Source organism: Temnothorax nylanderi, unplaced genomic scaffold (assembly GCF_030848795.1).
Source record: "Temnothorax nylanderi isolate EJ_2023f unplaced genomic scaffold, tnyl_v1.0 TNYL_tig0034_pilon, whole genome shotgun sequence".
Lineage (NCBI taxonomy): Eukaryota > Metazoa > Arthropoda > Insecta > Hymenoptera > Formicidae > Temnothorax > Temnothorax nylanderi.
Genome location: NW_027249096.1, coordinates 1,092,782 through 1,117,096, shown reverse-complemented (window position 1 = coordinate 1,117,096; position 24,315 = coordinate 1,092,782). Strand labels below are relative to the sequence as shown.

At 40.0% G+C, this 24,315-nt stretch overlaps 1 protein-coding gene and 1 long non-coding RNA gene across 7 annotated transcripts in view; one reads left to right on the top strand and one right to left on the bottom strand.

The window, feature by feature from the left end:
* The window catches only part of Ten-a (tenascin accessory), a 442,890-nt gene that overhangs the window by 253,837 nt on the left and 164,738 nt on the right, over nt 1–24,315 (bottom strand). For 5 of the 6 annotated variants that reach the window (XM_071703188.1, XM_071703191.1, XM_071703193.1 and 2 more), the window contains 4 exons: nt 18,507–18,710; nt 17,743–17,910; nt 11,181–11,207; nt 9,148–9,321 (listed from right to left, as the gene is read on the bottom strand). In XM_071703188.1, coding sequence (XP_071559289.1) covers nt 9,148–9,321; nt 11,181–11,207; nt 17,743–17,910; nt 18,507–18,710 — 573 coding nt within the window. The remainder of the gene's footprint in view (nt 1–9,147; nt 9,322–11,180; nt 11,208–17,742; nt 17,911–18,506; nt 18,711–24,315) is intronic. The other variant, XM_071703192.1, reaches the window with a different exon arrangement.
* The window catches only part of LOC139770914 (uncharacterized), a 166,520-nt gene continuing 162,012 nt past the window's right edge, over nt 19,808–24,315 (top strand). The window contains exon 1 of the long non-coding RNA XR_011717847.1: nt 19,808–20,032. This is a non-coding gene — a long non-coding RNA (uncharacterized lncRNA). The remainder of the gene's footprint in view (nt 20,033–24,315) is intronic.

Here is a 24,315-nt window from a genome sequence, read left to right as displayed (position 1 = left end):
CGTTCTTCAGTAGCTTGAGTGAAATTGCAGGCCGCACCGCGCTGAAATATATATTTTAAAGTGATCGTTTTGAGTAATCAATGGTAGGTAAATAATTTCAAACGTAAGCATTCGCGCAGAACGATGACCGTAAAAACAGCATCGGCTGCTATCATCGCTATTTGCAAATATTACTCATATGGGACGACGTCAAAGCGCCGCGAATGGGTATTCGTACTGAAGATAACTTCGCGTTTTTATTTGAATATCGCATATAGGCGAAGAACCGATATAATATCGCAAACGGTCGGGAAAGTGCTATTACTTTCCCCGCTATTACATAAGGCGTCGGCATGGTCGTATTACGATTCGTTTTGCCGGCTCATGTGCATTCAGCTATATGCCAATATCATAAGCTTCGAATTTACTTTCTTCATGAAATCGGTACGCGATCTCGATAGAGAGAGAGAAAGAGAGAGAGGAAGAGTGTATGAGAGAGTAGATTTTGTATCGGGGTTGTTTGGCTTGATGTGACTTCTTCTGCTTACAGCATTAACCAATAAACGTTATTTCTCCCGCATTCAGTCTAAATTATTAATGCCGCGTCATTTCCAATTTATAGCGGCGTTGCATTGACTAATTCAATTTTCTAATAATTACGTTTCTAAAATTTACCATGCGCCAAAATTTCTTAAAAAATTTGTGAGTTCAACAAGTATCAAAGTTTATTTTTAACTTATTTATAGAACTTGTAATTATTTCCACTTTGAAATAATGATTGCTTTCCAATCTACAGTGATCTAGTAAAAATAACTTGAATCACCTTTTCTCAATTTAAACCTTTGAGATGCAAATTTAAATCTTGAGAGTCTTCTATTATCGGAACATTTGTAATATAATTATATGACAAGAAGCGAATCCTCTAAATATGCTTTAAAATAGAAATGGTGAATGTAGAGGTGATTTATATTTTTACCTAAGCGACATTAATGAACATTAATGTTCTCTTTCAGGCCGAGTGAATTTTTTATAAGCTTTGGAGTTTTTGTCATTTTATAATACCATTCATGAAGACATTTTAACGTATGGAATAACTATTCCACAATTTCTGAAGTAAACGAAGTTAACGAAAAACTATAACTGTTGCTCTTAATATTCTTGTGAGAGATTATTTGTAGTATTAACAGTAATATCAAGGTGTTCTTTTTTCCACTTACCATTGTTTGTTTTGCCGATATTCGCATTCGACGAGTACATAGTGGACTTAAAGTACTGCCTCAGTTTCTAGAGGGTACTAATCTGGAATTAATTACACAATTCCTTTCTGGTGCTACAATCTCGCGCTTTCTTATTACCGCTTTGTCAGTTCCGTCCTTCGAATTCCAGTCGGTCGTTAGATACAAAGTCACGAAGCATGATTGCGTTTAACTAGAGATATCACACAAATACGATAAGATTTTCGGGAAAGTTGAATATAACGGTTAACGACTGACGAACACGCTAGAAATGTTTCGGCAGCAATACAAATTGAATGCACGACCAGATATTTCGACTGTTTTGTGTTTTGTTTCGTCGAATCAAATATTTTACACTAAATTTGCAGTATGTTTATTTCTTCCGGGTTAAATCCGACCGCAATTTTCTCTCTTCGAACAACAAATCGCGCTCTTGCGAACGGATGTCTTGCTCGTTAATTTATCCATCGAAATTCGATTATCGCGTATTTTGAATATTTGCGGTCTCCGCTCCGCGGAATATCGGAGTTTCCGCGCTCTCAGAGTGGTCGCGAAGCTCGGAGGTTGGTTATTATATTAAGAAAAAGTCTCCGTTAGCGGAAATTGGATTTCACTTTTAACCGCGAGATGGAGGTTGCTTAAGAGTCTGCTTCGCTGGCTGGATTTTGATTGTAAACTATTCTATCTCGTTTCCACATTCCGCGAGCGAACCTCCTCGCGCCATCCGGCCGCGCTCGAGCCATAGGCAGTCGTCCGCGTACAGAGATATTATTGGAAAAATATATCGACGCTATAAAAGCCGTGGAAGCCTTTAAGCTGAAAATTGCTTTCAGCCGAAAGTGGGTGTTCCGCCGCTGCAATATTTTTCCGGAAGCTAATATTCGATTCAAGGCGTAAATTCGATAATCGCGACGCGTAAGCGCACCGCATTAAATGTGGCATTAATGCCACCCCCTCTCCCTATTTCCATATCTCTCGTAAGAGTATGCGTTGTTATGCATTTATAGCGCCGCGAATTTATTTTGGCCAGTGTTTACTGGCTGGATTGGAAGCGAATGAGTATAATTCAATGATCATGTATAAATGATTTCCATCGAATATCCTGCAAGCGTTCTTAGCTAGCCAAATTTATATTTGTATAGCCTCTTGCCACGAAAATATACAGCAAAATTTTCCACAATTGAGTATGCAATTATAATCATTTCTTATGGAAACATTAGTGATCTTTTTTTGTCAAAAACTATGAGAATACTTGCTTTATAATATTTTAAATTTAAAATTTTATCGATTAAGATCTCTAAGCTTGATTGAGTGGTTATTTATCGTCATCTTCTAGACAGGCAAGAATTTCATTACAGACGGAACATTCTCACTTATTTTCGTAGGTAAAAATTTCGTGACACATTATTGAGCAGAAACAATCTTCCGCTTCAACCTGTGGACATCTTATAAATTTTCACGCGAGCCAAGCAAAGACGATAAGTATTTCAGTTCTCCCAGGCAGCGGCGCTATTGTTGTCTGGACGATAAGATCTTGCGCTAAATCCAAGGCTCGCATCGGTACCACGAGGACAGTTTGAATTATGCTGCTTGGTACCACAATGAGGAAACTCGGTAGGGGCGGTTAGATGAACGAAGGTTAGGGTGCATGACAAAGAAAGAAAGCGAAAGAGGGAGAGAGAAGAGAATAGTAAGGGTAAGGTGGAGGATTTATAGGAAGAAACTCGTCTCACGCGAGTACGAAACACTCGCGTTGCATAAAGTATGTCTACCGTTTGCCTCGAATAGCTTGTGTCCTCCGAGCACATACGGTTGTCTGTCATACGAAAGAAATGCATCAAAAGAATGCAATTGATTTCCGAAAAATAAATCAAGGGCTAATTGAGAAACGTATATGAAGTAGGAAATTATGATTGAGTAAAACCAAATTCGGTCGGTTTGTTGCAAATTTTTACATATACTGGTATGGTAGTTAATACGATCGATATATCACCATATACTATGTACAACTTTCCGTAAAACGGCGTCATTATGCCTTCCTAGCTGTGGTTCTGGGGATTTCTATAGTGCACGTTACATGTACTATGCCTTCAGGTGGAAGGCATTAATGACGACGATCGATATATCACCATATACTATGTACAACTTTCCGTAAAACAGCGAAAAATTGCTCGTTCACATTTGATTACGTTACTTTCGGCGCATGTTTCGCAATAATGGATAATCAATGAATCGAGCCGGCCCTATCTCTTCCATAGCTTCCTGCAGAAGTGTTGGAACCTGGCCCGAGATTTATCACAGGCTATAATTCTTATTAGAATAATACTGTAGGCTTTCCGTTACCGTTTGCGCGCCGCATCCGGTAACGCATGCAACCTTAATATGGGATAGTTTCTCTCCCGGCTGCTGCTTCTCTCTCTCTCTCTCTCTCTCTTTTGCTCCAAAATATCTCTATTTAAAGCAAAATAAGCAAAACGATGTAACCAGTAGATGTGTGCGGTGTAGGTAATCAGAGGTGGCCGGTGGATGCAGGAACGACGGAAATTGCGCGAAACTAGTGCGGGCCCTATACCGGCGGGATTAGTCTGTCTAATGCGCGTCCACCGTTACAGAAGTTCACTCGGATGCTCTGAAATATGAAGTGGCTTCTGCGCGGTTCCATGTTTATTCCACCAGCCATATCTATCTTCTGCATGGTCGAAGTAGCGTAGCTAGGACATCGCGTTTGTCCACTTTGAGCGGTCGTACCATTTCGCGGGATCGAGTTAATCTCATGCTGCTTCCTGAAATAGCCTCCTTCAACTAAAGACAGAATATTGACGTACTCTGTGGCAGCCTCTCGCGCGTTTATCAAATTGCTTATATCTTACTTCGTATACCGCTTACTTGCGCCAATTTTCGCTAAAAGTTTTTCAGAGTGAACTTCCAACAAAAAATTATTAATAATTAAAGAAGTATATCGTAACTTTTATATAAAATATTAAACTTTTACGAAAATAATATATTTTAGTACAATTTCTAACTATATATAAAGCTATTTTATATGCTTAATTGCTGTATGTATGCAATAATTAGTCTACTTTGGAGAATCGATAATTGATGCGGTATTATCCTTTAATGAGGACTTACGAATAAAATATGATCTAATAAAATATTCAACCAAGTGGTGGTGCAGAAATCCATTAAATATAATCTTCTCAAGCAGAAGTATAGAGATTAAATTAGCATATTATGTCAAAGAATTAAAATATAAAGCTTATTATATCTTATTTAGATAATTAATCACGTTAAATCTAATTGCTTTTTTACTTTAACTCTTTTTTTATTATTCTCTTGTAATTGAATGTGCAGTTTTCGAGTTAATATATATTATATACTATGTATAACAAAATGAAAATTGTTTTCGTATTCGAGCTAGTAATAGCAGGCATTGTTCAATCCGCCGGATCATGCCAATTGTGAGGCAAATACTACCGGATTCAAGAACGGCAATTTCGTCTGCGCAAAGCGAGAATTTAATAGCCGATGAGACTATATGCTCTTGTTCCTCCTATAACGTCCTGAACGTTTTATAAATTGTGGAAAAAGCGTCCTATTATATTCTCGTTGCTGGTGTGCTCGTTTTACTTATCGCCGGAGATGTATCTTGCATCCTTAAGCCGACGCGCAATAGGTTAAAGGCAATTTGTCACGGCACGCGTTATCGCCGCCGTAAACTTTCTTCTTTGATAGTAACTACGCGGAAGTGAGCGTAGCTTTAAAATATGTTCGCTATATAAACTTAATTATTTGTTTATTAGAAATTTAAAAGTCCTCTCCTCTCCTCTCTCTCTTTCTCTCTTTCTCTCTTTCGAGTCAAAATACAAAAGAATATGCAATATGCATTCATTATTCGAACGCAGCAAAATATACGATATAATTTTCCGAGATGTGTGATGGGTTATATGAGACATGAAGGAAAATCTAGACGTTTCGGACGAAAGGGATCGATACGCGTTAAAGGATGCTCGAGAGGATCGGATACGGGATCGCTTCAATGTTCTTGCAGCGCCAGTACAAGATGTAATCGACAGCGTAACGAAGTTGCCTTGAAACGACGCTACGACGTAGGTGCTCGTTCGAAGCGAAGCGATAATGGCGCGTCTCGACTCGGCTCCACGTGGCGTGCGCACCAGTCTCTAATAAATAGTAATTAGCGAGCCGGTAATTAATACAGAGGAATTCCAGCAGTGGGGGCACAAAGCATTGCGCAGTCCTCGCGCCTCTATCTGCGATCGTCTCTCCGGTCAACCAACCGACCCGAGGCACGCCCCGCTATTTACACCCTCCGCATCCCTCGCCAGCTCTTTCTTAATACTCGCTTTCTCGCGTGTGCAATGACCTCGGTGTTAATGCGACGATTATACTAATAAAATTTCCGTCCACTTTACGACGCGCGGCCTCTATCTCGGCGAGACATTAGGAAGCGAGGAACCCCAGAAGAAGGCAAACATTTCGCCCGCCTTCACCCTCGCGTGAGCAAACAACGGCTCGTGGATCGAGTTCATCCTTCGTAAGATGCGGAAAGTTCGGAGCGGAGAAGGCGCGGTAGCAGAAATTCCTGTTGGAACTCAAAACGATTAAAGGGGTCCTTTGAAGCGTCATATCGCGGGGCGTTGCCTTCTGGAAAATCAGCTGGGGTAAAGTGGTGTGTGACGATATCTCCCCCTCGGTAGCAGCTAATGACCTCGCGCCTAGTTTCAATGTAATTCGTGTTCAGTTTGATATTGTGCGCGTGGATTATTAAGTAAACCCATTTATTCTGAAGCTTGGTTGTTAGCGCAGTATTTTCCGTCAGTTTCAGATATCGAACATACTGGCGATCAAAGTGGCGACTTATTTCCACCTTCGTAATATAATCTTTAAATTTTGACATTTACTCGTGATTACAAAGGGCTATATGCCGTTGCAAATTGAAAATATATTGTTGATTTCTTTTACATAGAAAAAAATTGTAATGGAAAATTCTACATGCCACATAGTGTATCGCTCGGCGATATCGTTTTCGTCATAAAGTGTCGCTGAACAAGCAAATTTTGTCCGGAGTTATATTCATAATTATCTTGGCAAATGCTTCTTAACGAGAGAAAGAGATGCGCGGGGAAACCGAGTGAGTGCTTGCGTACGCTCCGTAAACTTTACAGAACTATGGGTGGCCACTTGTACTTAGAGCAAAGTTATGAAGTGTCATTAACCAACTGCATGTAACTTACTTAGTCCGGGTGCATCTCCAATCTGTTCATTACATGACTTTCTCTTGCTATACTTCATAAACAGCCACGTTATTCTTGGTGCTAACGCAGTCTTATCTCTTAATGTTATAATGTAAATTCTTATATGAATTGTTATGTCTTTGGGAATCCCACGAAGTTTTCGAAATTAACATTGAACATTTCTCACGTGGTATATAGCGAAAAATTAATGAAATCATTATTTTTATTCAATATAAATGCAATCATTGATATGGCGAAATTATTAAAAGTCTCCCAAGAGTAATCCTCTGTTACTTATTCACCTGAATTTCGATGAGCATATCCCGCGAAAAAAGCATTGAAGGAGTTATCTGCTGTGCACCACATCGCTATTGCGCGACACCGCTGCTCCCCGAGGTGCAACAATAATTATTTCTAATTTCCAGTTATGCAAAAATGTGCGAAGCTTAAGTACCTCAGATAATAATATCGGTCTCTCCCTGGAGCCCTAGACAGTCCCGGAGATAACGTGAATTTTTTTCTCTCAAATTATCTGCTCGACCATCGAGGGTAGAAGTAAAATCTCTCGAAATGTCTTCAATAAATCGAAGCTGTGATTTTTCGTTTTTTCACATAATATGTTCTAAATAATTCATTTCGATTTATATATTGTATTATATAAAATGTAGCGAGTCTCTTCGCAAGCTTTAGAATATCTCTTGTAATACCAATGGAAAGTATCATATTCAATATTAAACGAACAATTCAATTAGTACACAATATCAAATCTGTAATAAAGTCTATCTAATTGTGTTCAATGTAAATGCACGTCGAACTATCGTCGTTTGCAAGTTTCGAGAAAGCTACGATAAATATAAAAATTTTGCACGCGTAACATAGGTAAACAAAAAATCTCATTACGCGTTATAACCATAACGGAAAATATATAAATATATTGAAATAATATGCGATAGAAACAAAATACGTATCGGGCGACAGAAGCTGTTTATTTATACATATAAGAATTGTCATTCTTGCACACATATATTGCAATGTTCACGTTGACTGTTATTGATACTTACCCTCTCTCCTGATTATATTATTTGGAAAATATTGCATTTTGTATTTCGAGCTTTACTGTTGTTTCATTAGAGATTCCTAAAATTTTAGCACTTTGATACGTCTCGATAAATTTGAAGCAACAGGACTACAACATCGCGCCAATTTGCGTGCGCATTTACTAATATCTATGGTGCTTGTATTAAATACTGTTTTGTTGTGCGCGTGAACGATACAACTTTCAATAATTTCCCGGCAGCAGATTTGGTACCGCATAGCGCATGCATATTTTAACATGGGATCACATTATATTCACATAAAGCACAGCGCTATCCCAAGATTTGTCTACATATTGAAGTCTATGTTTATAGCAACACGTGGCTCACATTAATTAGTGTAATTGACGCGGAACCAATATTATTAAATCTCACTGGATTGAGAGCGCGCGCAACTCTTTGCGCGAGTCGCTGCGTTCGGTCAAACTTTGCGCTCCGTTAAAACGGCACGGATTATCGAGAATGCATTACAATAAATTCCCGTGTAAGCATAGTGAGCCATGTGAGCATTCGATATACTGGCAAAACACTTCTCGTAAAATTCGAGTGATCCCGTGGAAATAAAGTGCGCCGAATAACGTTTCGTTTGTATTCCTATAAAAGATCTCGGATTTACGTTTTTTTAATATATATTTTTTTAGATTCGGAACGCGAGAACACTTTCCAGTATTCAAATTTTTTAAACTTATAATATTTTATCGGCAGATTAAATGTGTGTATCACTCTAATATCCATTACAATTTTCAATGATTTTAAGAAATTGAATAATTGTGTATAATAACAAGCTCTTGTTTGTGTAGGAATAATTATAGCGAAAAATAAAATATATTTAAATGTTGCGAATTATAATACCGGCAGCCTCATCAACTGTCATCGCACACGAGTAATCGCGCTTGTTAATATGTCGCGTTTCTGTTATTATATAAATGTTTAGAGGTGGTACGTGAATCGAATGCAACCATATGTTAATCGCGCGCGTATGTAATCTTCGTGCACATTCACGTTCCAATATTCAGAATCGTCACGACCAGTACAAATAATGTTTAGTCACAGGAATATACTAATGGTATGTACATAGAAATATAGAGAAACGAATATACGCTGAGTATATTTACAATGAATTAACGGGTGCTTTAATGCAAACCCCTCTTCCCCCTTGATCTACACCCCATTAGTTTAAACAGATACCCCATACCATCGCGTACACATCTGCACATCTACATAATTGGCGCCGGAGCATGCACCAAATTAAACATTCGCCGGTGAAAACTAAACCGCGTCATATAACGGTATCCAACGGGTTAGCGGAATGGATCACGTTACGATTCAATTGTCATTATATTGCTCTTTTCATGGAGTACTAGCGACGTCCGCGCTTGCACATGCATTTACACTAATTTATGGAGGAATAAATACGCACTTCACATTTCAAAGGAGAAATCTTTCAGAGAAACATATACGTTTAAATGCGTTAATAAAATTGATTTAAGTTAATTTATGTTACATCTTCGCTTTCGAGTTTAGAAATTTAATTTTCCGAACGAATGCCATTAGAACGTATGAAGCATCGGGTGAATTGCTACTTACCCGAATACGTCTCGGTCGGCATTTGATCACTTGGCACAGTGAAACTTCCTGATGCGTTCGGAAGGCAACCATTTCGGTTTTGTTGCGTACGTAAAGTATGCGTTGCGTGTAAAGACGGTCCACGCGGCGGTACTTCCGGTGGCGCGGGTTCCGGAGGAGAATCCCTACCGGTATCTGGAAATGCAAAATTATATTTCTTTCTATTAGAGTGCACATTGTCCTTTACAAGTCGCGCTTTAATAAAAAGCATGAACAAAATTTGATAAATTAATATGTTGAACAACATCAATATAGAACATTATATTGCGTAAACACGTGTGATGTAATATAGCGACTTTGAATCAAATTGTATCGATTATATGAGAAATTAAATTATCTATACTTATTTGTTGTATAAAAGAACTATAGAAAGTAACTATCGATCTTCGGAAAATTTAATCTCACGATTTTGGTAATTTCTTTTACTTCTCAAATAACAAGATTCATTTAGTGCGTCGATAAATTCAAAATATTCGGTGTTTATCTTGCGAATTATTGATTGTATCGGTGTAATTCCATCCATTTCATTGCGATATTGTTCTCTCTTATGTGGCATTCATGAAATTCTAGTCTGCTCGTAGAAACGCTGCTGCGAGCAATTAAACGGCATCAATAATTAGGCATCTCCTCGTAACATTTTATGCATGCAAATTCAAAGAATCTATCTGCCATTACACGACGAAATTGATTACCCATTATAAGCGAAGGAATATACAAGGAAATACCGAATAATAGTTGAGTAATTGTGATATTAACGGCGTATATTGTAATTCCCCGGTGTCATTATTCATAAATGCACATTAAAAGCTGCGACAGCGACACGACGCAATGCGTTACGTGCCTCGCTTTGCTCATGCGTACACATTCAAGTAATCCATGCGTATATGTATACGTTAATAATGGATATATTTTCTGAGAATTTCGTAAGTTCTTGTGTTTGAAACATAGTAATTGTGGAGCTTCAATAGAGTAATACTAAGAATTTTCCATTTCCACCGGTACCCTTTCACCATTGGCCCTTCGGGGCTCAGCGTTGCGGGCGTTCCCATAGTTAAGTTACTTATAAAGTTGTTGAAACTTGAAAGGAACTCCACCAAAGAATAATTAAAGTTACCTAAACATAAAGAGCACAAAAGAGTGCCTACGAGGCATGTTGAGGGCAACAAAAATATTTGAAAGTCTACCCACGAAAAGCTCCGTCTGTTATATCAGAGAATGCCAATTGACATTCAAAACATTAAAACGCTGTTAACCAATGTATTCCGTACAATTAGAACATAATAGTTATAAATTTTATATCTTTTTCCATCTCTGACATTTTATATTATACGTACGGCCGCCCAGTTATAGCGAATTAGCCAAAACAGTCGACGATGACGCTATAAACCGATACCATGTTGAGCATATATACATAATTGGAGCAATGTATAACCATTAAAGGTTGTTAATGTTACAGAGCACATTATTGTAAATCAAGTTTAACTGCAATACAGTGGTCTATCGCGCTTTCGTGAAGCTACGTAACTTGGTTGTGGTAACTCGGATGTGGGATAATGGAATTTCGGTCCCTGGTCCTGCGGATTAAAATCTATTAAGCGAGCCGTTATAACTTATGGATGTGTGTTGTAATGTCAAGACAATTACTCGAGCCACATAGTAAACAATAGTTTAACGTCTCATAATTACCGCAATTCTTTACATCGGCAAGCGGGTCAATAGCAAGTACAGCTCCGCTTAACAGTCGACGTGAAAGAAGCTATATAAAATTTTCAGGCAACATTAATAACATTAAAAATATGAGAAAATAATTTTTGAAAAATTCATAAAACAGTAACAGAATTTTTCCCATAACAAGTATGTTTTCCCATAACTATAGTTTACTCTATTCTATTACGTTGTTTTTAATAATAGTAGATAAAAAGCGAATGCATATATAATATTACATCAAATCTGTACGTGATATATTCGTGTTTTCCTACAGATTGCTTACATACCTGTGAGATAAATAGGCCTGGGTAGACCTGTGCGCCAAAGAATGTGCAGAGAGAAAAGTGCATTAGTGCGGCGGGATTGGCATGTGCATATGTGAAAATTCCAACAAAGAATTACATCATGCAGATGGAATGTATGATGAATTAGTTCAAATTATTATACACGATAGATTTACGTTAAAACAAATTTGCGCAAAAGTGAATTACAAAGCATTGAACGTAATAAACGAGCACAGTTTTCCAAATTTGTATCTATATACCAAAATTCTGTAGATAGTAATATTAAAATTACTGTGAGATAACTGACTAAAAAAGTAACTAATAGACAATACTAATTTCTTTTCGACAGTTAGGAATTTTCAGTTAATTAATCAATGCAAAATTGAACACTCGAGACAGAAAACAGTAAGTGCTATTTCGTGATTATTTTAATAATTTTACGGGAAAAACGAGATCACAAATGCATTTTAGAATGTGATTGAATCAGATGACATCGAAGGTTAATGCAATTGTCATGCATGTGAATGATAATGATATATCTGCAATATTCGCTTTCGCTTCCTGACAACGGTTTGTATCGAGGCTATTCTAGATTTTCGACGATTTTCGCCGTTATTACTTGACCAGATCGAGGTCTAATTAATCGTAGAAATTATAAACGCGATAGGGAAATTATTTCTGCGAAGTCATCTGGGAGCAGCGTCGATATTTTCCGTAATAAGCAGTAATAATCGCTTAATTAAATCGGACCGTGAAATGCGCAATGCGTAGCTGTCAGCGCCAGCCGCGTCCGTCGCGTATCTCGGACAACTTTACCGTCGAAATATACATTTGTTCCAGTTATTGAACAATTTGCCGGCATCGTTCGAGTGCTCGGAACACCTGTAACGCTCAATTACAAAGTCGATATCGCATTGACAACGGGGTGGGAAAAATCTCGAAACCGGTACTAAGCCGCTACAGAGAGAGAGAGAGAGAGAGAGAGAGAGAGAGAGAGAGAGAGAGCCGGCTCTCCCCTTTTGAATCAGCAATGTGTTATTTTACAGACTTAAATGTTTTATAACGATGCGCTACAAATCGCGGGATACATTCCGTCTTCGTGATAGCTACATTACTTTACATACGCACGCTGCAGCATCAAATTAAAGCCTGGGGAAAAGTACATATTTGAAGATGGTTCTTCTGAAATTGCAAAATATGCTATACGTTAACGTTAAATTGCTAGAATGCGGGTGAAAGAGTTAAAACCGGTTAAATTTAATCCGACGGCTAAATTGCCAAAAGCAAAAATATCTTGCAACGAGCGTAGCGGAGAATTTGATGAATCTCCAGTAGATCAATTATATCGACGATTGGCAACAAACAATTTTATTATCTATTTGATGGATATATCCGACATCATCTTTTTTTTTATATACGTTTCGCACACATACACATAAGTCAATTACTCGCTAACGTAACGTGTAATATGAAGATTTGTTGACATCCACATGAATTCTACTGGATGCTACTAAATGCGACTTATTGCACTGTATATGTAAATTCACCAGCATAACTAATTATACGTAGCAAGGATAGAAGATAACGCTGCCTACATGAAGGTCAGATCAATACGGTTCCAGCCAATTATAGCTAATACTGGTACATCATTGACCAGTGGTCAAACCGCGTTACTGTCCCTCATAAAGCATAGGATAGCGTTTACAGAATGCGCAAAATAAATCATGCAGTTCCTGATGGCAATAGGTGCAGTGCAATTTAATTCTGCAAAATGATGAACATGATATAACTCGGTAATATAGATTTCACTATTTACATAATGCGGCTTACTCCGCCCGGCAAAATATATTCAAATTAAAATTCGCCCAATCCCTCCTTTATAAAAATATCGAATATAAAAAAATAATTATTTTAAACTAAGAAGATTAATTTGTTCATTTTTTGAGTTTTATATTTATAAAATTTAAGCAAGTTTTGTTTATACAGAAGCTGTTGAAGAATTGAGTTTATTTTTACATACAATTTATTATAATTCTTAAATATATAATTTTTAAATTTTTATGAAATCTATAAAAATCACATTATTAGAGCAATTAAATTGTTTTAAATATATTTTGTTGAAATATGTCGATCAAGGCACTCAACTTTCTTGATACAATATTTATCCGAATTTATTGGATATTGCTTTCGACTGTTATTACAAACGTGACAAGCGTACATACACCTATTTCGCGTTAGTACGACATCTAATTGGACACATTATTGAGTAATATAACGTCGCCGACGGTATGTCTTGGCCAATCGTTGTGAGCCAATTATGTAGTATGCTAGCGCATCACCGATACCGAGTTCAACCGAGTTATCCCTCATCCGCGGGCGGCGAGAAGGGTTAGTCAGACAGTGCAAGGGGATGCAAGGTAGCCGACAGTGACTTGATGCGGTTAGCGATTCGCGTCTGTAATTCGATTTGTCGGTCTAACGCCTCCGCCGCGTCGGGGAGTACACGTTCATGTAAATACGAATTATTTGCTAGCGCTATACCGGCGCGGTATTGCCGCAATGGTAGGTACCGTACCTACTGTCCGATAACCAGTCCAACGAATCGTTCCGGCTTGACTCCTTCCGGACCAAACAGTCTAATAAACCGAGTTAGCATTCGTGAATGCTTCGTCCGAACTGTCTCGTACAATTTCTATGTGCCACCCGCCTTCGTTCGCGCTGGACACACAAAATTTCATCCTTGCCTCGCCTAGATCCATTTACCATTGATTAATTGGTAAGATATAACGCTTTTATTATATCCTCGGACTTTCAACGTACAGCGAAATGAAGAATTGAACATATTTACTTACATTTGACGATTAAAATATTCTCTAAATTTTTTCTGGCGACTTAAGGCAAGAAAAAGATAATCACATGTTATTTAGAATAGGATGAGGTTCCATAAAACAGCTTTCCTAATACGATGAATTTTCACGGAGGGGAAAGTTCATAAATATCACGTTGCCTCGTAACCTGAGCATTATATGATAATTTACGACAATTAAGCTTGTGCATTGATTACATTCTGTTTGAATTATTTACCTTAGCTTTATGGTAGTAAAGTGGTGAGACAGGACCGTTATAATAACGTCATCCATAAACTTAATGTCTCGTGATTTTAATTCCTGCGCGTTCTTTTCATCGTCGCGAAGAGTATCTCTGCTTTCTTTTATAACATAAACATTGACCTTTATTTCCGCAAACGATAAAAAGATTGCGTTGCAAACAATTAAATGTAATAAAAGATTCACGCTGCCACAGACATCTAGTCCGGAAAAAGATAGACTAAAAAGGAATAGAACGATAATGGTAATGGCGAACACGGACTATTGGCATAGTTCGCAAGTGGCGCTTGAAATTATTTCTATTCGTCGAAACTTGGCACTTATCCAAGCAGACACATTCGTATAACTTCCCGAATGGTCATCGTCACAAAAAGTACTCGATTGTAGTCAGAAGTGACGAATCAAGTGTTCTTGATTAAACACTACGATCAAAAAGCGAAAATTCGCGCGAGTTATTTACCCGAACGTGCTTACCCGACCGTATTATCGTTTATTAAAAATATCGGCGTATTTTTGTTCCGTAGCAGTTATTTTTAAAGTTTTTACTGTATACATAAGTCAATTGATTCCGTGTGCATTTATTTCGTTCGTGCAACATATGCCGCGAAACCTACATCAATCGAATGAATTGATAACATCAAGCTTGCTGGTGCGCATGATTTGTTCCATGACATTAAATGCAACAGCCCGCATCAGAGCCCGTCAAAAATTACCGACCATCGCTGAACGATTGCGAAAACCCGCGGAAAATTTATTTTTCACCGACGGTGATTTGCTTCTGCACATTTACATTGTGCACACAATTATTAGTTTTCACAAAAATTGTGCATTTCTCCTAATTGATCTACCTATATAAATGTACGTAATACATATACATTTCACGAATTTAATGGTTGTTTGAAAATCCTATGGACTAACAAAAATTTATAACAAATGGTATTAAATTGCAAGAACAACTTACTGTACATATCGATAGAATTGTATTTTATTTTCAAACATTTATTTATTCATAGTTTTTTGTTTACGTAGGTAACGCTTACAGCGCACAATTACACGTACCACGTGCTAATTCTTCATTTTACGATGACGAGTACGCTCATTTAGCGTGTACATTTCATAGCTTTGTGGTAGCAAATTACCGTAACGTTATCGGGTTTCGCGCGTTTGCCAATTCAATAACGTGCTCCTCGACTGGGTCACATTAGACTACGGCGGTCTAATGTAATATCAATCGTCTTTCTGGCGATGCGCCGCACACGGGGTTAACGCGGGTAAGCCCTGACCGTTGGGAGCCATTTGCTAATAGATGCCGCGACATGCCTCCATTAGACCGCAGGGACATTCTGGCAAGCAATATCCCATCGCAGATTCAGACTCAAATTACTGCTTACGAGATCCTGGTAATTATACGCGGTATCTTGCAGCATCTTATATAATGCTCGTCGTCACTATCGGCACTCTCGTAAAGCCGTGCGTTAAAAAATTATTGCCGGGAAATCTAATCGATAATTAATGCTTCGTTAAAACAATTTTCTATGACATATAAAAAGCGTAATACAAATAGTTTAGAGTAACATAAGTTCCTAAACATATCAAATTAAAAAAGACGAGAAAATGGAAAATTTCATATCATCTCTCAGGGTTACTCAATTTTTTTATATGATATAATATACACCCGCGCTCACGATATACCATGAATGCGTGTTCATACACGTCATATAAAATGTCCATGAGTGAGCGTCACGAGCTTAATTCGCGCCGCTAATTTTCACGAAACCTACACGGCTACGCGTAATGTGATCGCACTCGAGCGGGCAGGAGCAATGCGGCCTTCGAAATTCCGGAGGTAACCGTCCACGAAGATGTGGTGGAGCTCTCGCTCCTTACCGCACGCGCGCTCGCCAGCTTTCCACCCGGGCTATCCTTCGCCCTTTCATCCATGCTCTCGCTGTCTCGCGATATCGGTAGACTAATTGGCAGCCAGCATCCCTCGAACCCGACGTGACCGCCGCCGCATCGACGTCGCGTCGACACGAAATGAGATCCGACGAAATTTCGTTTAAAACTTAGCCGACGAGCGGCTTACGCTCGTCGACCGCGGCCGCCGGTTCAAAGCCGCAAAGCTACTTTCTCTTATCTCCCCGGTGGTTGCTGCTCGAAGCTGCGTTATACAGTGAGATAGTGCGTGTGCCAAGATAGCGCGCGGCCCAGCAACGACGGGAGATCTAAATACTGTTGACGTTTTGAAACAATATAGTCGGCAGGGTCACGCTAACTTTGACGGTGGTCTATGCTCTAACTAGCTGAGCCCAGGCGCCAACTGCTAACTCCGTTAGCCCCGAGCTCGAGTCTCTTTCTCTTTCCCTCTCGCACTTGTATTGTGCTATTGCCGCTGCCATTGCAGCTACCGACACTGTTAGTGTTGCCGCTGGTACATTACTGCATCAGACAACAATGAACCTAACTGCCAAAATAGAAGGTCCCTTGATTATTTAATGAACCAGCGTATAATGTAGTTTGTCGATTACGGCATTGTTCGCTAGACGCGATAATGCATGGCTCGGAAACGTTTGCCTTTGCCAAGATCTTTCGCCTTTGGGCCGTTTCGTGAAGCTTCGCACACGTGCATCGATGGGAACGTGAGACGAGGGATGCTCATTATGAGGACATATAGTATAGTCAAATGTATAGTCAAAATCATAGCTATATATGTACGTCTTTAGGACAAAATTAACAAAAGAGATGTGTTTTCTTACGCCGCTGAAGTTATTACTGAAGTAATGTTTAATGAGAGTACTCGTTAATAACTATGTCTTATGTGAGGTTCATGAGAAATCGAGGTTGAAAGTACTCTGCTTGTAACCTTCTTTTTCTCAATTAATAATTTCGAATAATTGATAACGTACACACATACACAACGCATGAAAGTTTTAGAAGATACAAGAATATGTTCATAGGATCTATAGATGCGATTTCCTTTTCCGAGTTCCATATGCGATTCTCTTTTTCCGTTCGCGTTTCTGGGTGACTATTAATATTAAGCTTTTAACGAGGAACACGTTTACGAGAAACCCGATTTAACTCCGGCCAGGGGCTCGATACCAGCCGGTAACTCGGTTAGTCCGGTAATCACATTTGAGGCATGGATCGTTAACTTATCGCACCGCGGCAAATTTTACGTCGTGATTTAAAGGGACGATCCGCTCAGGGCGATCGACGAGGATTTATCCCGATCCGTCACGTTGAATGAGTTTCTTTGTTCAAGTCTTTGATAATAGAAATAGTTTTTGGCTTAATACACGCTCGTTGCGATTCAATAATTACAATAATTGTCTCAAGCGATATGGTATGCGACGGCATGCGATGTGATGCGATGTGATGCAATGATCATGCGTGTGAAATAATAATCGCGCGATGACATATGCGTGAAAAAGAAACTCCAGTATATTCTTCCTCACCATTGGTAAGATGCATGCGAGTGTGTTCATCGGGGAAGACGGTTTCGGAACGATCGCTCGCGGTGGAGCTACTGCTCAAGGCGCTTGCGTGACCTCGGCGTGTTCTTCGACCTAAGGTACCGCCGCCGGAAGTCGTCTTTTTTGTGGACGCCGCGTAAACGGTCTCACCTGCAATAAAGAAAATACGAATATTTTTAAATAGTGAGAAATTTTTTTTCTTTGGGAAGTTTTGCTAACGAATAAAAATCATACCGCTTAATTCAATCTTCCATTAGCACGTGGACAAAGAAAATACTCGAGTTCTTTAATCCTTTTAAAATTACTTTTAAAGAAGCGAAATTATTAGGATTAAATAACACCTTTTTGCGTAGACTAATTTTTAACTTTCAGCAAATAATTTTTATACGGCCCAGCAATTATTTCAATTTTAATGACACGGTATTTGGACGTAAAACATATCTACAACTTTTAGTAACTGGAGGTGTAGAGTATTCCAAATGGATTGAAGTGCGAAATGTTATATTAGAGCGGGTTGAAACCGAAGTCGATGCTGCCATGCGTAATATCACATTGCTTATCACTTTAAATCGCTCATCTATCAGGATTTCTCTTGCGTCCATCTATCGGAATAAGCTCGTCTTGCACGTGTCACGGTTGTACAACGCAGTATAAAATTGCGTTTGATGAGATTCATCTTGCGGCGGGCCCGTAAGTATCATCTTGCGTGCAAACCAACCCGTTTGCGGTTCTAATTAACTCCCTACCATTGCCGTTGCGAGATCTCTCGGAAGATATGCTGCCGTTATAATGATGCCGGCGAGAGTTTGTGCTTTCGAGGGGAAACGGAGAAGCTTGCCGATGATTCGGTGTCAAGGTTGGGGGCGGCGTAGGAAATGGCGTTGTAGGGTTGTCCGTAGTTGCTGCGCCTTCCGTGTCGGATCCCGTACGGTACGATCTGTCTCCTGCATCTACACAAATTAATCACACGTTAATGACATTCATTTTTATCAGCTGAGCATCTCCTCTCTCTCTCTCTCTCTCTCTCTCTCTCTCTCTTTCTCTCTCCCTCAACAAGACATATATGTTCTCCTAAATTAATTTAAAAAAAGATAAGGAGAGTGAGCGAGAAAAACGGAGAGATTATTCGTTAACGCTGCAAAACTTAGCTCCAAGTTCACGATAAATTACAATTTTATCGTGTTTACGAGTTCTTTGTTCATAGGTATATACCCATGTTATCTGCGGTCTTGCCGCTTGCGGACAACCGCAGATGCATCGCAGCGTACATACATGATCCCACATATAAACGTATATTACGTCTTCGCCTATCTCGAAGTGGGGCTTGGGGCTTTCCGTGATGTAACCATCATTCCGTTTTAGAGATCTCCTACTGATGTTACCAACTATCTTGCTTTGCCTCTATCGTCAGTCAACATTTCCGCCAGCTCTCTGTCAGTTCCGAGCACTTCGTCGCGCGTCGTTGCTCTGATCTGCATTTGCTTAAGTTGACGCATGTCTAAACTCTTAAAGGCGCTTGTCACTAAAGCAGTGCCGTTCCGAGGGAGGCTTGCATTCGGCGTGCGATAGTGGAACATAAGAAGCATGGGCTAGAGGGAACTTTCTGCCGTAAGAAATGTCGGTATGTCGGTGTGCCTTCGCGCGCGATGTGCGACCGCGTGCGTATATAGGTACGTCTGTATTTTTAACCACGTTGACACGTACAAGGTGTACCGGGAGTTATTTCTTTGACGGAGGGATATACTCGCCGATGTGCTGAGGTGACGCTGAAAGGATAAAGTGGGGCGACATAGTTAGCTGAGGAAGGAATTTTTCTGTGACATTTCCGCGCGTGGGAATTGAAGGTTGTGACTTTTAGTCAATCTTTCGTCAGTGATAAAATGTTATCGTGGAATTACTTTCAATTTAAATACAGAAACTATCTCCAATGTTTTTCTCATTGTAGCATAAAATTTCTTGTATATATGTTTTTTTTTTAACTAAAAATATGACTCGGCGATATCGCGTTCGGCTTATTAATTGGCACATAATTGCCGGTTGCAGGAACGCACGTTCTAATTCACTATTAAACTTCGTTTCGCTATGGCGGACAAAGGGGCAAAACCATAGTGAGAAAAGGTTGGGGTGGGAGATTGGTACGGGAGAGAGGGGACGAAATCGAATCTTGTCGGTAATTAATGAGGAAAGTTTTACAAATAGCCGAAGGCATAGTCACTAAACGCCTTAGCGAGCTCGTGAATCCCATCCACAAGCAGGATATCTTTACACAAAAGTAAGTTTTTAATTGATAATTATCCTTTTTCATGCGAAAGTAAAGGCTAGACGATTGCTAACTGTTTTACAATACGTTTATACCGCTCTTTTGATTAGGACGGGAAAAGAATTCGGAGATAGTTTTGTGAAATAAAAGATTACGAGATTGCGTACGATATTGATTAATATGTGACAGCTTGTCAACTGATATAACGTAAAAATAATTCGTAATAATAATTTGTATAATAAATATACAATCGTGATATTTAGCGACTTGTAGATTGAGTGCAAAAGGAAATCGAATATATAATTGACAATATCGTAGGCTTCTTTGTGTTCTATCATTTCTCGCGCGTTGAAAATAACCGATATTCGAGTCTAGAGGAGAGCCAACGAGGTGCTAATTACGTTCTCGCGCTGCGCGTTGTGTTCTAAACGTTGTTTGCATCGAAATGGACGCCCTTGTCGAAAGCGACGCGCGGCTGCGGATTGACAAATCAGTTTTTCAAATCGGTTAGGAATTTACGCGCGAGCGTGGAACAAGCTCGAGGCGATCTGCGGGTTACCTCGGGACATCAAAGATTCGAAGTGCTCTTCGCCGTCTCTGCCTCTTTCCCGCTCGAAGCCGCCGCCGCCGCGCCGCCGCCGCGCCGGTGTGAGCGCACTCGCGATATAAAGAGAGATACAGCCAAGATGGGCATCCTGATAGGCGAGACGTCTGAGAGTGAGTAGCCGAGGGCCGGGGCAGTGGCGCTGATATTGCTCGCATTAAACTTTCATATTCAATCTTGCCACCCAACGTTGGGGCACCCCTCCGCGTGGTTCCCGACCCTCATCCCGCCGCTATGCCGTACGGAGAGCGAGCTCGGCATCAACCCCACATGTAATTGTGTTATGCCCTCTTCACCCTCCCTCTCTCTCTCTCTCTCCCCCCTCGCCTCCTCACTCTTCACTAACCCCACGTCTCTTCCTCCTCCGACCTTTCCTCTTCTCTTCTACCCATTTCCCTTCGGCGCGACCTCGGTCACCCTCCCGCTCGTGCGGTTCCGCTACGCCCTCGTGGCGCTCCTCCTTTCTATATTGGATTTTCTAATCCGTATGGATTCGAAAACGTCGCCGTGACGTTTAAGAGGATAGAAAGGTTTCGTTTCTTTATCGGTCGGTTGCTATGTCGCTTTTGGACCAGCGCGACAAATGTCTGCGATTACGAGACGCTATTTCGTTTTATTTCTCGTTCGTTATGTCGAGATACTGACAAGTATTGAAACGATATCGCGTGTTTATTACAAAAGTAAGTTTATTACAAAAACCGATATCCTGTTCGTTTCGCTTTATTTAAAATCGACAAATACGATCCAAGCTGCTAAAACATAAATATATGATCTGCAATCTTTACTTACAATTTATATACGCGATCTAAATAGAATTACAGGGTTGCAGTCTTCATGAAATTAATAATTGTTAGTTCGCAATAATATGAGCTAGTAATTATTATTACATCGGCGTTACGTTTAAGCAGAAATTCGATGTTTAAAATTCATCGATAAACTCGCGCAACAATGTACGCATCGACCGTATCGATCGCGAAAGCGTTAACCACGTAACAACATCTCGCCGGCATGTCGACGTAGCAAAACGAACAGTCGCCGCTTATCTTTAATCGACCGTTAATCATCGGCGCCGATCGCGTGCTCACCGGTGTCCCCTTTCGACACTCCCGGCAGCCGTGCGAGTGCACGAGCTAGCCGGACGATTTATCTCGCAAAGCACACGGGGCCGTCGCGCGCCGCGCGCCGTCCCCTCCGACACTTGCCACGCTCGGAATTTACAGTCGTGTCTCGTCCTGTCCGGTGGCATTTCTTCACCCCGGCAACGGTTCCTTCCGTGGCGACTAAACGCACGGCGGGTGGGCACCCGGCCGGCCCCGGCGCGACAAGGAGAACCGTGGCATGTCGTGTGCACACGATGCATTTTGTTTGTAGGGGATTGTTGCCATGGCAGCGAACTGCGAACATCGAATGCACTTCGCCCTGGCACGACGCGGCGCGGAGCGGTAGCACCGACACGGCTTGTAGACTCGAGCGAGCTTGCGGAAGAGTTAGCCCCCGGCTGCTTTCGCAAGCTCCGCGCAACGGCCCGTGTACACCTGGACACGGTAGACGACGCAACTTCGGGGCGGAGCGCGTTAATTTTCTTCAAAATTTTGCTTGTGAACGACGCTGCGTTGCGGCCCGTAGTTAACACGCGCTTTTCCAAAGCGTTTCCCTCTAATAATTTCGCATTGCGTTAAAATACAAGTACGCGGGATATCCGTGAGGTGCCGCATTTCACGGAAACTCTGTATTGCTAGAATATATGCGAGATCGAAATCGGGAGAGAAATAATTCCCCATACAAAAAAATTTAATAATTATTGATTAACATATTTTATTTTCGTGGCCAATTTCAGTCATCACGAAACTGCATGGTTCGAATATGGAAACGCACAAGGTAGTTGCAATATGCAGTCTTTGCAAGAATGCAACAGATGTTTGTGACAACTGCAAATAACGTTGACACAAATATTGAATATCATTTCCATTTGCAACAGCATTGCAATTTTGCTTTTGTGTTTTGAATTCGAGTATTCCCCGATGACGAATGAATATTTGGGTTAAACGTGGAATTTCTTCCCGACTCCTGATTATAATTTAGGCTCCTTTTACCGAACTTTTCAAACGCGCATGAAACGTGTACTGTTGCGAAAGGTGTACACGTGTCAAAGAAGGAAAGAAAAAAACACAATAAGGGGATGCGAGATGCATTTTCGAGCAGCTGTCGCACGCACAAGGAACAATGGGATACCTACGTCGCGGCTCATATCGAAAACCAATTTCCGAGATGTCAACGAAACGAAATCGGGCGCTAGGAGGGAATTCGCCAGCGTTTTTCTAGTAACTGCCAGAGGTTGGAGTCACTTTGAGTGGGAGGGTTCGGCAAGATCGAGGAGTGGCTGTACCTTCAACAGGTGCAAAGTGTCTCCGTTGAAAGGGCCACTCTCCGACTGCTTCCATGCCTTCCATCGCCTCTTCCTTCCGCTTCTTAAACTGCAAGCTCTTTGATAGAAAGCCTAAAGCGCCCGCGTACCCTTCGGGGGAGGAAGGGAGGGGAGACGAGACGAGACGTACATACAATTACGACGGCTCATAATAAGCCGATGCTCCGTTTGAGAAAATAACGATGCTTGCTAATGAGACATACCCGCTGTGCTTTGCATTCCGCCTACGACAGCGTGTCCCTTTCGCGGAATATTTCGAGCTTTCGTTAATGCGAACAATTTTCCGTTACAACAACAGCGCGATGTAGGTATATACTAATGATGAAATACAATGTGGTGGAAGTTATCATAATGATATTACTTGTCTCGCGTGCATTCGACATCGTGCGCACGTTTCGCATCGATCGTGGTGTTATGCGACGTTATTATGTGTTTGGGATTTAAGGAATATTTACTATCTTACAGAGATAGTTGGAGCGTATATAAAATATAAAAGTTATAAAATTATAAAATCACGTAATTTTAAATACGACCAGCGAAGCCACAGCAATGAAGATTATTTTCTCTGCTTGTAAAATCGAAATTTAGTGTCTCACATAATCACATTTATATGTCAGAATAATAGTTTTAAAAAATGTATTAAATATTACAAACACATATATAAGAAATAAAAAAATTTTTTTTTATTTTTTAGTTACAATTATTACAGGTAATAAATATACGTTTGCAAATACTTGACATTTTTACCGCGTTAGAAATATTTTCAATATGACGGTTGTTAAACGACCGTTAAAATTTTCATTGTCGTACAACGCATGTAACAGAGTTAACGCAATGATATTTCATAAAAAGGCACGTTTTATCGTAGTAGCAATTTCGACTGACGCTTACAGTGTAAAATGATACGCACAATGTTAACACATAAAATTTAATACGTCATTTTGGGTTCACGTAGTCTAAAAAAATTAAACATTCGGTCAAATACAACCGCTGTCACTGGCAACATTGCCAGTATAATGGAAAAAGAGACAGAAAAATGAACGTGTGGAATGTCGGAAAAACGATTGCAATCACTGAAAATTTTCAAATATAAAATTCTTGGTATGCAAATTCTAAATTGGACTATAACAAATGATTGAAATTTATCAAAACGTGAATGATCTAAAGTATTTGTTACCTGTATAGTACCTTATACTAAAATTTGTATGATTTTATAAAATACAAAAAATATAGAAAGAGAAAAGATATAAATTATGACAAAAATAG